The 15,323-nt window shown below is 50.8% G+C and overlaps 1 protein-coding gene across 1 annotated transcript; it reads left to right on the plus strand.

Moving 5' to 3' along the window:
- Nucleotides 1-1,114: 1,114 nt before the first annotated feature.
- Nucleotides 1,115-12,352, plus strand: GRM6 (glutamate metabotropic receptor 6). Its single transcript, XM_055590298.1, has 10 exons — nucleotides 1,115-1,594; nucleotides 2,576-2,792; nucleotides 3,026-3,161; nucleotides 3,768-3,922; nucleotides 5,013-5,153; nucleotides 5,260-5,460; nucleotides 7,698-7,843; nucleotides 7,932-8,555; nucleotides 11,106-11,417; nucleotides 12,149-12,352. Exons 1-10 carry the CDS (start codon nucleotides 1,115-1,117, stop codon nucleotides 12,350-12,352), a joined length of 2,616 nt encoding a protein of 871 aa, XP_055446273.1.
- The last annotated feature ends 2,971 nt before the right edge of the window (nucleotides 12,353-15,323 follow it).

Here is a 15,323-nt window from a genome sequence, read left to right on the forward strand (position 1 = left end):
CAAAGGCAGTGAAGGCTGGTCGTTTCACACCAACCTGGGTACCAAGCCTCCTGCTGACACATGGCAACTGTGTGACCTTGACTGAGTCACTTAACCCCTTGAGGTGTCTATTTCCCTGTCTGCATAAAGGGTCTGATGGTAGAAGCGTCTTCTTTGCAGGACTGTCTCGTGCTGTGTGTGTGTGTGGTAAGCAGAGACCTCGCTACCATTGAAGGGCTGCTTGTTCCTGCCTCCTCCTGGCTCAGCCCTGTTCACCATCTTCCCGTTCAGGGGCACTCCCCTTCGTTCAACCCGTGTTCCTTTCTCACTCCACTCATGGGTTTACTGCAGGATTTTGCAAGGAGAAAGTTGGGAAGTACTTTAGGCAGCTTGAGCCAAGCCACTGGTGGCCAGGAAAGAGAGGAAGAGTAAGGGAAAAAGAGTAAGAGACAGAGAGAGACAGTGAGAGAAAGAGACATCGACAGAGACAGGAGGAGAGATAGAAGAAGAGAGAAGGGAGAGGGATGGGCAGAGAAAGCCAGAAACAGACAAAAAGAAACACGGAGACCAGCAGACAGAGAAACGTGTGTGTCAGCCACATATCCAAAGACAGGAAAGAAACAGACCCAAGGAGTAGGAGGGGGAGGGAACGGAGATGTTGAGAGGGCCAGTCGTGTGCACAGGCCTTGCTCAGGACGGGTCTCCGCCCTCAGGGCGGCCTTTCATCCCTTCCCTAGAATCCTTAAATCCTCTCTCTCTCGGGGCCCTCTGCGTCTGTCACTGAACCGACAGCGGCTGGCGGAGGTGAGTGTGGCTTCAGAGGGGGCCTGGGTGGGCGCTGGGGATGGGCAGGACTGGAGCGCCGGAGACACTGGTCGGGCGGGGCGGACCCGGGGGTTGAGGTTCAGAGGGTGTGAGAGCCAGGTGTCCCGGGCAGGCTGGCTGAATTGATGCCTCACCTCTCTTCCAGCTGGCTCGGCCAACATTTATATATTGCGCACCTCCCCTGTCCCCAAGGACTGTGGGGCTCCCTCTTCTTTCCCCCGACCCGGGTCCTTTCTCTGCTCCACGATCAGAGCGTGCTCCCCGTCTGTTCCCGTCCCCGCCCCGTCGTCCTCCTGCAGCCCCCGAGCCGATGGCCGGGGTCCCGGCGCTGCTGCAGCTGCTGCTGGCGCTGGCGCAGGCGGGAGTGGTGGGCGCCGCGGGCTCCGTGCGCCTGGCGGGCGGCCTCACGCTGGGCGGACTGTTCCCGGTGCACGCTCGCGGCGCGGCGGGCAGGGCGTGCGGGCAGCTGAAGAAGGAGCAGGGCGTGCACCGGCTCGAGGCCATGCTGTACGCCCTGGACCGCGTGAACGCCGACCCCGAGCTGCTGCCTGGGGTGCGCCTGGGCGCCAGGCTGCTCGACACCTGCTCGCGGGACACGTACGCGCTGGAGCAGGCGCTGAGCTTCGTGCAGGCGCTGATCCGCGGCCGCGACGGCGAAGAGGCTGCCGTGCGCTGCCCCGGCGGGGTCCCCCCGCTGCGCACCGCGCCCCCGGAGCGCGTGGTGGCTGTCGTGGGCGCCTCGGCCAGCTCTGTCTCCATCATGGTCGCCAACGTGCTGCGCCTATTCGCGGTGAGAGCCCGGGGCGCGCCCGGGGTGCAGCGTCTCTCCCTAGTCTTTGGGGTGCCTGAGGTCTAGTCTCCTTTCGAGAATCACTCTAGTTAGCCAAGAAGCCCTGCTCCCTGGGCCAGACGCAAGCCTGTCTGGGAAGGTTGTTCTGAAGATGAAGTGCCGGGATAACTACAGCGTCCATTAATTGCCCATGGGCCTTCATCTGCCTCCTTTTCTCGTTCTCTCTCTTCTCCCTTTCCTCTTTCCTTCTCGCTCTTCCCCTCCCCTTTCCATAACGTCTCCATACTCCACCCTTTCTCTGTTTCAGCTTCAGACATCTCTGTCTCCCCTGGACCAGTTCCAATCTCCTTCTTCCAGAACCTCCAGGTCTCTGACCTTCACACCAGCCCCCACTTGCTCCCTTTTGTGTGTGTGTCCGTTTTGTTGTTGTTTGCTTGTGTCTTTCTTTAACATGAGGGATTCATCCCTCTGCTCTGCTAGCCTCTCCCACCACCAGTCTCTTTTCACACTTCCTGCCTCCATCCTTTCTCCTGAATCAGCTCAGCCATAATCCCCATTATTAATCACTCTAATGCACTGGGATAAACCCAGTTCCAAACAGGCCTCTCTGTTAGACTAGACACAACCTTCAATCACACAGCCCCTTCCCAGCTCTCCTGCCGCTCAGCCGCTCCTGGGGCTGATGCCTGCCTCTGCAGACCACCCCTTTATGTGAACTGGGGAAACGTGTCTTCCTCTGGGCTGACAGAGGTCCCTTTACCTGGGTGAATGCTGCAGCCAGTGCCTGGCAGCTGCAGACTGGACTTGAACCCCATATTCCATTAATCCCATTCACAAAATGCAGGTCTTTCTCCGCATCTTCCAGCCTCTCCATGTGGAGAGGCTGCTCCCACTTGCCCCTGGGTCCTGGGTCCTCATTGCCTTCCCTACCTAGGGTGACTGACCCTCCATCCACAGCCCGGGTGTCTTTCCTCACTCTAGATCCCCCAGATCAGCTACGCTTCCACGGCCCCTGAGCTCAGCGACGCCACACGCTATGACTTCTTCTCCCGCGTGGTGCCTCCTGACTCCTACCAGGCCCAGGCCATGGTGGACATAGTGCGGGCATTGGGATGGAACTACGTGTCCACGCTGGCCTCTGAGGGCAACTATGGCGAGAGTGGGGTTGAGGCTTTTGTGCAGATCTCTCGAGAGGCTGGTGAGCTTGGGGCCAGGGCAGAGGCGGGTGGTCTGAGGCCTGAGGGGCCTATGGAAATGCCGTCAGACAGGGCGCAAGCTGTGAGGTGGGGCTCTTGGTTTATAGTGGGGAGCCTGGATGGTGCCCCCTGTGGGTAGGCACCCTTTCCTTTGGAAGACTCAGTCCCTGCCACAGTCATGGGTGGCGGTGGCCTTGGTGGGTGAATGACTGACTTTGGCATCTCCGACACCCAGGGGGGGTCTGTATTGCCCAGTCCATCAAGATTCCCAGGGAACCCAAACCAGGAGAATTCAATAAAGTGATCAAGAGACTCATGGAGACACCGAATGCCCGGGGCATCATCATCTTCGCCAACGAGGATGACATCAGGTGGGCCAGAGGGCGTGTTCTTCTGCAGCTCTTCTTGAAGACCCTATTGCCTTGTCTCCTGTATCCCAGCCATGTACATCTTCCCTTCCCCTCTTTCTTCCCCTCCTACCTTCCTGCCACCGCATACCTTTTCTACTGTTCTCTCTGTATCTGGTGGCCCCAGAAATGAACCCGGCCTGGTCTGGGTCACAATGCTGCAAGCCTAGCCGAAGAAACATAAGAATGTTAATTCTATAATTAACAGTGGGTGAGAGACTGGTGGGCACATGTAACAACTGTCAGGGAACAAGTCCTGGGGCAACAGGTTATCAGCAGGAGGCATGGCCCCCAGCCTGAACCCCAGCAGGAGAAGGCAGGCCCTTCTTAAAGACAGCATGGAGCCGTGTCCAGAATGAGAGGGCAGGCCTGGAGTCAGAGCCTGGGCTGGGCCTTTTACTACCTGAGAAACCCAGTGTCCTAAACTCCCTATATCCTACGTTTCCTGATAAACAACGGTCTGCTGAGTGGTGCAGAATGGGATAGATGGTGAGAGAAGACTGGAACGTGACCAGGGTTAAGTAGGAGGAGGACCTCAGGAAATCCCTCACCCTACCCTGTTCTTACCAGGAGGGTTCTGGAGGCTGCACGCCAGGCCAACCTGACTGGCCACTTCCTATGGGTTGGCTCAGACAGCTGGGGAGCCAAGATCTCACCCGTCCTGAACCTGGAGGATGTGGCCGTGGGAGCTATCACCATCCTGCCCAAAAGGGCTTCCATTGATGGTGAGTGGAGGCATGCCCTCCCCTGCATCTCCCACCCATATCTATCCTTCCCCACAATGATCCCCTCTTGGGGTTGCTCATTTCCCCCTTCTATAAAATTGTACCATGACCCAGGGTCCCTTCTGGGAACTCTAGAATCCTGAGATTCTATGAACACATCCCTCTAAACAGTGTTTGAAATGAATTGGCAAATGAAGAAATGCACACAGCACTGTACAGGGTGAAGAATTGTTAAGTTTTGTTTGTTTTGTTTTAATCAGTGCCTGCACTTTGGTTCTGCCAAAGGCACTCTAATTTGAAGATGAGTGTGAGAGGGAGAGAAAACAAGGATGTGGGACTTACTGTCCTACTGATCAACTAATGAGGCCTGCCTCTCCACCCCTCCTCCACCATCCCACCTGTGAATATCTGGAAGAAGGCAAAAAAGATGGTCACTTTGCATTAGGATTGCTCATTTCCCCAAAGGCTAAACTAAAGACACCTTGATGAGGTACTACAGGGCTATTTTGTGAAGTACAGGCCCTTGTCAATACTGAGCCCTGACTTCCAGGGGCTCCCAGCCTCTTGAAGGTGCACACACCCCCTTACACTCTTTCTTTCCCTTAGAATGCATTCAATTGTAGGCAATAAACTAGACTGAGTAGTTTTAGCAATAAATGTATCCCATCACAAGACAAGAGGTCTCAAAGTAGGGGAAACTTCATGTTTGGGGCAATGAGTCAAAGATGTTCTCAGAATCTTGAGCTCTGTCCTCCCTTCTGCTTCACCATCCTCTGTAGTTGCTATATGTCTTCTTGATTGTGATGTCTTATTCACAAAGTGGCTGCTGAAGCTCCACCCATTACATCTTCACAGCGGCATCCTAACCAGGAAAGACAAGGCAGCAAAAAATTCTTTTATGTGGTGAGGCTCAGAGTTGGCAAATTTACTGCAGAGTCCCTAGATGATTTTGAACTCATCAGTCAGGCCAGAAATTGATCACATGGGCATCCCCAGCTGTAAAGTCAGCAAGTGGTGAAGGAACACAAGTGGTGAGCCATGGCTGGCTCGTATGGGTGCTTCCCCGCCTTCCTCCTTCCCTCTCTCTCAGGATTTGACCAGTACTTCATGACTCGATCCTTGGAGAACAACCGCCGAAACATCTGGTTTGCTGAGTTCTGGGAAGAGAATTTTAACTGCAAACTGACTAGCTCAGGTACCCAGTCTGACGATTCCACCCGCAAATGCACAGGTGAGAGCTGCCCAGGGTGGCTGGTGAGGGTGGAGAGGGAGAGGGTGGGAAGCCAGGTTGGGCACCTGGGGGCCAGGCACACTTCCTCTGGGCATCCCTAGGACAGGTGAGGAACGCATCGGCCGGGACTCTGCCTACGAGCAGGAAGGGAAGGTGCAGTTTGTGATTGATGCTGTGTACGCCATTGCCCACGCCCTCCACAGCATGCACCAGGCTCTCTGTCCCGGGCACACAGGCCTGTGCCCAGCAATGGAGCCCACTGATGGCCGGACACTGCTGCAGTATATTCGAGCTGTGCGTTTCAATGGTGAGTGGGAGCCAGAGCCCTTGTGTGAGTGAGGGGATGCCTGCTGGGTTGGAGTTCTCAGGACCTGGGAAAGCCCAAGATGGAAGGATTGGGAGAGCAGAAGGGGATAGTGGGAGCACCTGGGCCTGAGAGCTGGAGGCTTGGGCCAAGTCCTGGGGACCAGTTTTTGACACTCCTTGTTCCCCAGGCTTGAGCACCCCCTGCCCCAGGCTGCAGATTCCAGGTTCTGAAGAACTTGTTTGTGACTCTTTTTGCCTGGACCTCTCAGAGGGTCGCACACAACTCTTCGTGCCACTGTAGAGAGTCTGGAATCGTCTGGTCTCTCAGGGCACTGCCCGCACTGTGGACAGGCGTCCCACTCCACACCTCAGGCTTCCAAATGCCTCCCCAGTCAGGCCCTGTGCTGCCTGAGCACAGGGTATGGATCCGTGTCCCCCTGATACCAGTGGGGGGCCTGATACGTGGTCAGGGCTCCGAGTAAGCGTTTTTGAAAAGGCCCAGATAGACCCAGCTGTGCTTATGGTTTGTGGGGAAAGCTTCACATCGTGTTCAATTACTATCCTTTAGAAAATTAAAAACTGTTCTTCCACCAAGTGTCGAGCATCTTCTCTCTGCTAAGCTCCCTGTTAAAGAGCATGATTTAAGACTTCCCTGGTAGTCCAGCAGTTAAGATGCTGCGCTTTCACTGCAGGGGCCATGGATTTGACCCCTGGTTGGGGAACTAAGATCCCACATGCTGTGAGGCTAAATAAATAAATAAAAGAGCATGCCATAATATCACTCCAGAATAGCTCTGCAGGGTAGTAGAACAAGCTTCTAAAAGAAATAAGGCTTATTGTTCAAATCAGTACCTTTCTAAGTCTAAACTCTTCCTTTTACCTAGATACCTAAGCTTTCTTCTTTTTTTTTTTAACTGTAGTGACATACTCATGCATTGGAGAAGGCAATGGCACCCCACTCCAGCATTCTTGCCTGGAGAATCCCATGGACGGAGGAGCCTGGTGGGCTGCAGCCCATGGGGGTCACTAAGAGTCGGACACGACTGAGCGACTTCACTTTAACTTTTCCCTTTCATGCATTGGAGAAGGAAATGGCAACCCACTCCAGTGTTCTTGCCTGGAGAATCCCAGGGACGGGGGAGCCTGGTGGGCTGCCGTCTATGGGGTCGCACAGAGTCGGACACGACTGACGCGACTTAGCAGCAGCAGCAACCTACACAAACAGTTGGCTTCCCAGCTGACTCTAGTGGTAAAGAACCTGCCTCCCAGGAGAGGAAAGAGATGTGGGTTTGATCCCTGGGTCAGTAAGATCCCCTAGAGGAGGGCATGGCAACCCACTCCAGTATTCTTGCCTGGGAAATCCCATGGACAGAGGAGCCTGGCAGGCTACAGTATATAGGGTCGCAAAGAGTCCGACAGGACTGAAGCGACTTAGCACGCATGGACACATAGAGTACAGTTGAATGGTGTCACTTGTGCGGTCAGTCTCCAGAACTCTTCACTGTGCAAAACTGAAACTCTGCGCCCATCACACATTAACGCCTCATGTCCCTCTCCCCCAGCCCCTGGCAACCCCCATTCCACCTTTTGTCAATATTAATTTGACCACTCTTAAGTACCTCAGATGAGCGGAATCACACAGTATTTGTCCTTCTGTGACTGGCTTATTTCACTTACCATAGTGTTCTTAAGATTCATCCATGTTGTAGAATGTGTCAGAATTTCCTTCCTTCTCAAGGCTGAATAATATTCCATTGTATGTATAGACCACAGTTTGCTTATCCAGTCATCTGTCCATGGACACTTGCATTTCTTCCGTGTTTTAGCTACTGTGAATAATGTTACTGTGAACAAAGAAGTGTATAAACTTCTCTTCAAATCCCTGCTTTCAGTTTTCTTGGGTATATACCTAGAATTGGAATTGCTGGATCATATGGTAATTCTGTTTAATTTCTCGAGGAACCACCATACTATTTTCCACAGTTACTGCATCATTTTACATTCCGATCAGTGGAGTATAGGTTTCAATGTCTCCATACATGCCAACACTTACTTTCTGTTGTTTCGACAGTGGCCATCCTAAATGGGTGTGAGGAGGAATCTCACTGGGGTTTTGATCGCAATTTCCCTGATGATAGGTGATACTGAGCACCTTTTCACGTGCTGGCTAAGCTCCTCCTTTGTCCTGGCCTTCGATGGGCTAGAGAACCAGCCGAGGATAACAGGCTCTCCTTTCAGGCAGTGCAGGAACCCCTGTGATGTTCAATGAGAACGGGGACGCGCCTGGGCGATACGACATCTTCCAGTACCAGGCGACCAATGGCAGTGCAGGCAGCGGCAGCTACCAGGCGGTGGGCCAGTGGGCGGAGACCCTCAGGCTGGATGTAAGTGGCACAGGCTGAGCTCTGGGCGCAGGGAGGCGGGCCCACCTTCCTGGGGGCTGGAGTCACAGGCCGCGGTGTCCTGTCCCAGGTGGAAGCCCTGCAGTGGTCAGGAGACCCCCGAGAGGTGCCCGAGTCTCTGTGCAGCCTCCCCTGTGGGCCGGGGGAGCGGAAAAAGATGGTGAAGGGCGTCCCCTGCTGTTGGCACTGCGAGGCCTGCGACGGGTACCGCTTCCAGGTGGACGAGTTCACTTGCGAGGCCTGCCCAGGGCACATGAGGCCCACGCGCAACCACACGGGCTGCCGCCCCACGCCGGTGGTCCGCCTCTCCTGGTCCTCGCCCTGGGCGGCCCCGCCCCTCCTCTTGGCCGTGCTGGGCATCATGGCCACCACCACGGTGGTGGCCACCTTTGTGCGGCACAACAACACACCCATCGTCCGCGCTTCTGGCCGTGAGCTCAGCTACGTCCTCCTCACCGGCATCTTCCTCATCTATGCCATCACCTTCCTCATGGTGGCTGAGCCCGGAGCGGCGGTCTGCGCCACCCGCAGGCTCTTCCTCGGCCTCGGCACCTCCCTCAGCTACTCGGCCCTGCTCACCAAGACCAACCGCATCTACCGCATCTTTGAGCAAGGGAAGCGCTCGGTCACGCCTCCGCCCTTCATCAGCCCCACGTCACAGCTCGTCATCACCTTCAGCCTCACTTCCGTGCAGGTGAGTCCGCAGGCTCCAAGTTGACGGGCTGGCAGATGGGATTGGGGCTGAGGGCACGGGCGCTAACGTCCACTTTAAAAATCAGAGTTACTCTTCTATTTTGGTCTCTATGTTTAAAAAAAAAAAAAAGCACCAGGAGCTAGGGGACTTTTTTTTTTTTTAAGTAGAACTCACTTAGGAGCAACTGTTTCCTCCTGCTTAATCCTTGGAGGAAAATGAATCAGTAAGGTGGGGAGTGCAAGCATCCAGTGATTTTTCTGTAAAACAGTGAAATAATTTTCATAAACTGAACATGATGTTCCACAGTTTGGCTCTCAGGGCAAAGAGATACCTGATGAATTTCCCCTAAGCAGAGAATCTATTTCCATAAGGGGAGTTCCTGCTGCCCAGTCAGTCACTGGGTAACCTGGATGAGAGGCATAGGGTCTGATGATATTACTGTGGAATGAAGCATCCAGTTCCATAAATAGCCAGAATGTCATGCTATATGTACAGCAAAAGCAGAATTCCTTCTGGGTTTCCTCTGAGATGGTAAGAGAACATTGCAAATGGCTCCCATGTTATGTAAAGGGTACTAGGAGACAGGTGTGTGCGTGACATTGCAGAGCCAGCCCAATTCTCAGGGCCAAGTGGGGGGCTCAAGTCATTTGGACACAGCTCTTTCTCCACTCCAGGAGAGCTCTTCTTCCTACCTAGCTCTGCATCATTCCCACGCATGGCCCTCAGTCCATGCAAATGTCCACAACAGGAAGGTGCTGCCCTCTTCCAGCATATAGACGGGTTTGAGTGTCCTTCGTCAGGGCCAGCATCTCAGTGCCCAGCCCATCCTCGGAAGGCACCTCACTGCTTCCTGCCTGAAACCTCCGTGGCACCCCTCACCCCAGGATGGAGGTGGTTACATTCAGTGCTCTCCTCTGGCTGACCTATGGACTCCCTGCTTTAGACCTCCCTTTCTAGAAATCCCAAATCTTTTCAGAGATGCACACCTTCACCATCACAAGGTTATTTAGCAATATAATGGATGTGAAAGGCTGTCTCCTTATTTTAATCCATCTCTCCTTTCTCGTGCAGCTGGCCTTTGAGGTTTTGTCTTCTGTAATGTGCCTGTGCCGGCTCCTGTGCTTTGCTCACTTTCTGTGATTTTATAGGAGTTTGTCATGTGTACTGGATGCTAATTCTTCTGTCAATTACTTAGGCTGCAAACTCAGTGAGGTGCATTTTGGCTGCTATGCCCATGTATCATAGGCTTTGAGTTTTCATTTCTCGTGGGCAACTTTCTCCCCCATTTAGAGGAGTTATAAGAGGAGCCTCCATGCTTCCTTTCTAGACAGTGGGTGGAGTTTTATTTTATTAGTCCCTTGTTCATGGAGCTTCTGCTTTCGGGAGACTCACAAAAAGATGCTCCTTCTGGATGCACAAATTCCTTTAAAAACTTCCTTTCCTCTAGGGTCACATAGCCCTACTCCAGATGCACAGCATTGCACTGAAGTGCTGGCTAGGATTCGGCTTCATTCCTCCCAAATCAAGCATTCTTGTTCAGTGAATGGCGTGCACAAGTGTATAGGACAGCTTTTCCCAGGTCCCACCTTTATGCAGGTGTCTTGGTTCCTAATGCCCAGCTTCCCTTGGCTCAAGGTCATGTCTCCCCTCACTGTGAAGGAATTCATTCTCCATCTGCTCCTTGTTAGGGCCTGTGACTGACTCTGACCTTCCTGGCCACCCAGCATAAGCTTGCATTCGTACCACTCTCTATCCGGTGCCTCTCTATTTTGAGTTTCACTATGCATTCCCACGTGATTTCATGATGTCTTGCTCAACAGTTCTTTGGATCTGGAGAAGGAAGGGGGTCCTCAGGAATGAGGTGTCCCATATGGTTAGATTGGATCCAGCTAGTGTTTTCATATCTGCAGGACACATGATCCTGCCTCCATGGAGAGGAGCATCTCTGCTGGGCCTTGTTCTAAATTAAAGGGACGTGCACTGACTCCTCCCCTAAGCTGCCATCACATCCTCGCAACAGATTATGAGGGTTCCCTTTGGTAGATGGAGGAGGTATGTTTAGGGTCACAGTTCCAGAGCCTCTGCCTGCAGTCACTTCCCCTTGTTTGTTGTTCAGTCACTAAGTCGTGTCTGACTCTGCGACCCCATGGACTGCAGCATGCCAGGCTCCCCTGTCTTCCACTATCTTCTGGAGTTTGAAAGTTCATGTCCATCGAGTCAGAGATGCTGTCTAACCGTCTCACCCTCTGCCGCCTTGTGTAGCTCAGTAAATGGCACTGATACTGGTTGAAGTCCAGGAAGAGGACATCTAGGCCCCCTTACCCAGTCGGCCCTGATGTTCCCAGCACATACTTCCACTGCAGCCCCTCCTCCCCACCTGCCTGTGTCACTGGCCTTTGCCCTCCTGGACAACCCTGCCGTCTCCACGGTGGCCTCAGGCCTGAGCATTCCACTCAGCAGGCTGGGAGCCTTGAAGCGACCCTACCCTGCCAGAGATCCCAGTCGAGGGTGAGGCTGGGTGTGTCCTTGATACCCTGCTGCCTCCTGCAGGTGGTCGGAGTGTTGGCTTGGCTGGGGGCCCAGCCCCCACACAGTGTGATTGACTACGAAGAGCAGCGGACGGCGGACCCAGAACAGGCCAGAGGCGTGCTCAAGTGTGACATGTCCGATCTGTCTCTCATTGGTTGCCTGGGCTACAGCCTCTTGCTCATGGTCACGTGCACCGTGTACGCCATCAAGGCCCGCGGCGTGCCCGAGACCTTCAACGAGGCCAAGCCCATTGGCTTCACCATGTACACCACCTGTATTATCTGGCTGGCCTTTGTGCCTATCTTCTTTGGCACTGCCCAATCTGCTGAAAAGGTAATCTGGGTCCCGACCTCACTGGGTTTTACGATCTCGTTTGTTTCCTGCTTGTCCACAGAGCGGCTCAATTGTTCTAAGTGCTGGGCCCATATGAATGATTGATTGGTTGGCTGATTCATTCATGTACTCATTTGTCTTTCTCGTTTCCCTCTGGTTGTTTTCTCTTTCCCTTTCCCTTTGTTCATTCATTCATTTGTTCATCCATGCTTCTACCCCCAATTAACTTTTTTTTTTATTAAGTTACCTTTTCATACATTTATCTCTGCCAATCCATCTGTCAGTTCATTTGTTTGACCACTATGCATTCATTTATTCATATGCCGTGTGGAACTTGCGTTTATTCACCTCATGATCCCTTTGTTTGTCCACTTGTTCCTTTATTCAGGTTGTGCTAATCCATTCATTTGTATATTTGAAAACATGTTCACTCATTTATTAACATGCTCTAGCCCTTTTCAGGCAGACTGTTGCCCTAGGTGTGGCTCTCTGTGAATAAACCTCTTGCTTCCCTTGGTCATGTGTTGTTTTCCCTTCTTCCTGCCTACACCAGAGCCACACGGTTACTGTCAGTTCTTCATGCCATGGGGGCCTTTGTTTACACTGCTCATCTTTATCATGTGGTCATTCCCATTCAGCTGACTGAAATGGACTCACTTCCAGGCTGTGTGGGGGCAGAGGGTGGGCGAGAGCTAGGCTGAGTCCACCTGGTCCTTTCCTCTGTGGCTTAGATCTACATCCAAACCACGACACTGACTGTGTCCTTAAGCCTGAGCGCGTCCGTGTCCCTCGGCATGCTCTATGTACCCAAGACCTACGTCATCCTCTTCCACCCGGAGCAGAACGTGCAGAAGCGGAAACGGAGCCTCAAGACGACCTCCACAGTGGCAGCCCCACCCAAGGGTGAGGACACAGAGGCCCCAAGTAGCAAGTAGAGGAAGAATGGGACGCCTGCTCCCCCTCCTCTGTTGTCTTTGTTTCCTTGCTTCATAATGGAAGCTGTGAAGAGTCCAGGTCTACAGTGAGCAATCAGGGTGGGGAGTCCACAAAGGCCAGGCCTAGCAAGATGGAACTGGGCTGGACCCACATGACACATTTCAGCCCCGTTTTTCTGTGGGTCTTGGCTTCATGCTTCCATCTTGCCAAGAACAGGCACTGAGAGACTCCTCTTCTGGAGAGGGATTAAACTTATATTCACTGGTTTGAAGTCAGAGATCGTGGTGAAGCCTTGGGCTTGGCCCAGTGTGAGTGGATTTCCTCCACCTTGATCAACCACCAGAATCTAGGGACTGAGCAGCATATGAGAACATGTAGACTCCAGAATGTAATAGAGGGTTGGAGCCAGAGAGGAGCACTTTCCACAAGAGCTCTGTGACTCTGTATTTTGGACTGTGTAACTTGGGCTTGGGTAAATGTTTTGCTGGTACAGAGAGAGGGTCTGAGCCTCGCATGAGAACCCTGTGGGAGAAGATGGGCCTGCACAGGACAGACGGAATGGGGTGCCCCATGAGGTTATTTGTGTCAGAGTCTTTTCCTTGACCCCTTTTCTCCTGGGATCTGAGGGATGTCATACTTAGAGAACAGCTTATTTTTTTTCCCTTCCCATGTGTATTCGCTCAAATTAACCCTGAACTTTAAGAAAATGAGACGCACTGTGTGGTGGTGTGGTGTGAGAATACACTATCAGTGTGGCATTTGCCCTCCTCTGATGCCTGTTCTCAAGTCCTACGTTGGGACCAGTTACAGAGAGAGTTGTGTCCATGGTACGGATTCATTCCAAGTGGATAACTTGGGATGAATATCCAAACTGTTCTCTCCCAATATTTATTGGGAGATTGCCTTTGAAAGGCATGCATGAGGCATGGGAAGGAAAATGCCTGGATGTCAAATGCGTTTTTCAGGAATCTACTTTTAACAAAAGGTTTGGTTTAAGTTATGGAATTTTATTTGCCTGGGGTAGAATTTGAATTTGTTAAATTGACTCTTTTTATTTATCAGTGTGAATTCTCTAGTGGCTAATGTCTGGAACTGGTTTTGAAGATTCAACTGTACTTCATCCAATAGAGACTCTCCCCGAGACAGAATCTGTACCTAATCCATTTTGACCTTGGGACCAGGTGTTTCTGCATTCTTTAAAAGGGCTTCTCCTCAGAATAACCATTTTGGTGTACAGATTCTCCTTCCCCACATTTGTTGCATTCCTAGGAATTCTCTGCAGTGTGAATTATGACATTTCATATATTGCTTGGTGCTTACCAAAATTCATTATTTCATACAGCTTCTCTCCTGTGTGGGTTTTCCAATGTACAATGAGGTGTATTTTCTTGCTGATGGCTTTTCCACATTAGTGCTTTAATAGGGTTTTTCTCCTATATTAACTCTTCAAGAACAATGAGCTCTCATCTCCAAATGAAGGTTTTCCTGTATTTATTGTTTCCTTGCTCTTTCTCTCAGTATACATTCTCTGTTATGCAGTGAGTCTTGACTTCTAGTTGAAAATCTTTCCACAGTTTTTACCTTTTTGTGGTTTCCACCACTCTGAACTCTATGATTTAGAATTTGGATTATTTCTTAGTAAAAGCTTTTCCACGTTTAGAGGATTTCTTCACCTGCACCCCCGCACACACCCTGCCATAAGAAGTTTCTGACTTAGCGTCCTGGCTTCCTGCTGAAGACTTTAACACCACCCAACTTCACTAAGACTGGTCTCTCTGATGCGGATTCTTTGAGGCACAGTGAGTTCCGTCGTCTTCTGGCCTTCTCACGTTCAGTCCACTCATAAAGGAGGCATGCACACACTTTGTGTGCCGTGGGGGCCTCCTCTATTGCCAAAGGCATTGTCATATTTAGTACATCTGTGAGACTTCTCTCCTTTCTGAATTCTCTAATGTGTACAAAGGTCTGACTCCTGGAAGAGGGCTTTTCCACATTCAGTGTGTACATAAGATCTCTCCCTTGGATCATTTCTTCACTGTTCAGTGGGGCTGACAGGTCCCTGCAGGTTTTTCCATGTTATTTGCATGCATAGTTTGCCTTCTCCAATATCCAGTCAATTTGAACCCCTGAAAAAAGTGTTTTCCCCAAAATTTGTGGAATTTATAAGGCATTCTGCCTGTGTGTTCCCTTCTCTGTTGAATAAGAGCTGGGCTATACTTGTAGGCTTTCTCACATTCATGGCCCTTGAATGATTTCTCCTCTGTGTGGATTATATGTTCCAGTGAAAACGGGGTTCTGGTTGCTGGCTTTTCCACATTATAGTCACAGTATTTTCTGCAGTATGAGTTCTCTAAAGCAGAGTAAGATTACATTTTGGTATAAGCTTTTATTCAGTATGTCCAGTGTTTTGAGATTTGTACAGGAGGGATTTTATAAATTTTTTTTAACCCCAACAAAACAGCTTTATTGAGATATAATTGACATACAATAAACTGCATGTAGAAGGTACATACAATAAATTGCATGTAGAAGGTACAATTTAATATGTCTTAGCATATGTAACTATTTGTGAAATCATCACAATAATCAAGATAATGAACAAATTCATAATTTTAAAAACTTTCATTATGCCCTTGTAACCTCCCCCTAGGAGAGATTTTTTTTAAATATTATTTATATTCTTATGCATTTTCATAGTGTGATTTTCTTGGGGACACATTCACTACAACTTTGTCACATTTATTACATTTTGTGATCTTTGGAAAATTCTCTCAAATTCATTACATTCATTGTCTCTCACTTTACTCAGTAATTTCTTATTAAATAAATGTAACTTTTCCTAAAAGTTTGATTTGGGCTTTCTGTTGCTTTTGTATATAGTTATTGATTTGCAAAATTCCCTCTAAAATGGAATAAAATGCACAATTCCAAGTGAATCTTTCTACCATCATTTTATAGAAAGAAGCCTCT

Source organism: Bubalus kerabau, chromosome 1, assembly GCF_029407905.1.
Source record: "Bubalus kerabau isolate K-KA32 ecotype Philippines breed swamp buffalo chromosome 1, PCC_UOA_SB_1v2, whole genome shotgun sequence".
NCBI lineage: Eukaryota > Metazoa > Chordata > Mammalia > Artiodactyla > Bovidae > Bubalus > Bubalus kerabau.

Coding starts and splice junctions, on each gene's coding strand:
- GRM6 (XM_055590298.1), top strand. CDS start 1,115: ATGGCCGGGGTCCCGGCGCTGCTGCAGCTGCTGCTGGCGCTGGCGCAG. Junction 3,162..3,767: donor GCCAACGAGGATGACATCAG/GTGGGCCAGAGG, acceptor TGTTCTTACCAG/GAGGGTTCTGGAGGCTGCAC. Junction 7,844..7,931: donor CGGAGACCCTCAGGCTGGAT/GTAAGTGGCACA, acceptor GTCCTGTCCCAG/GTGGAAGCCCTGCAGTGGTC.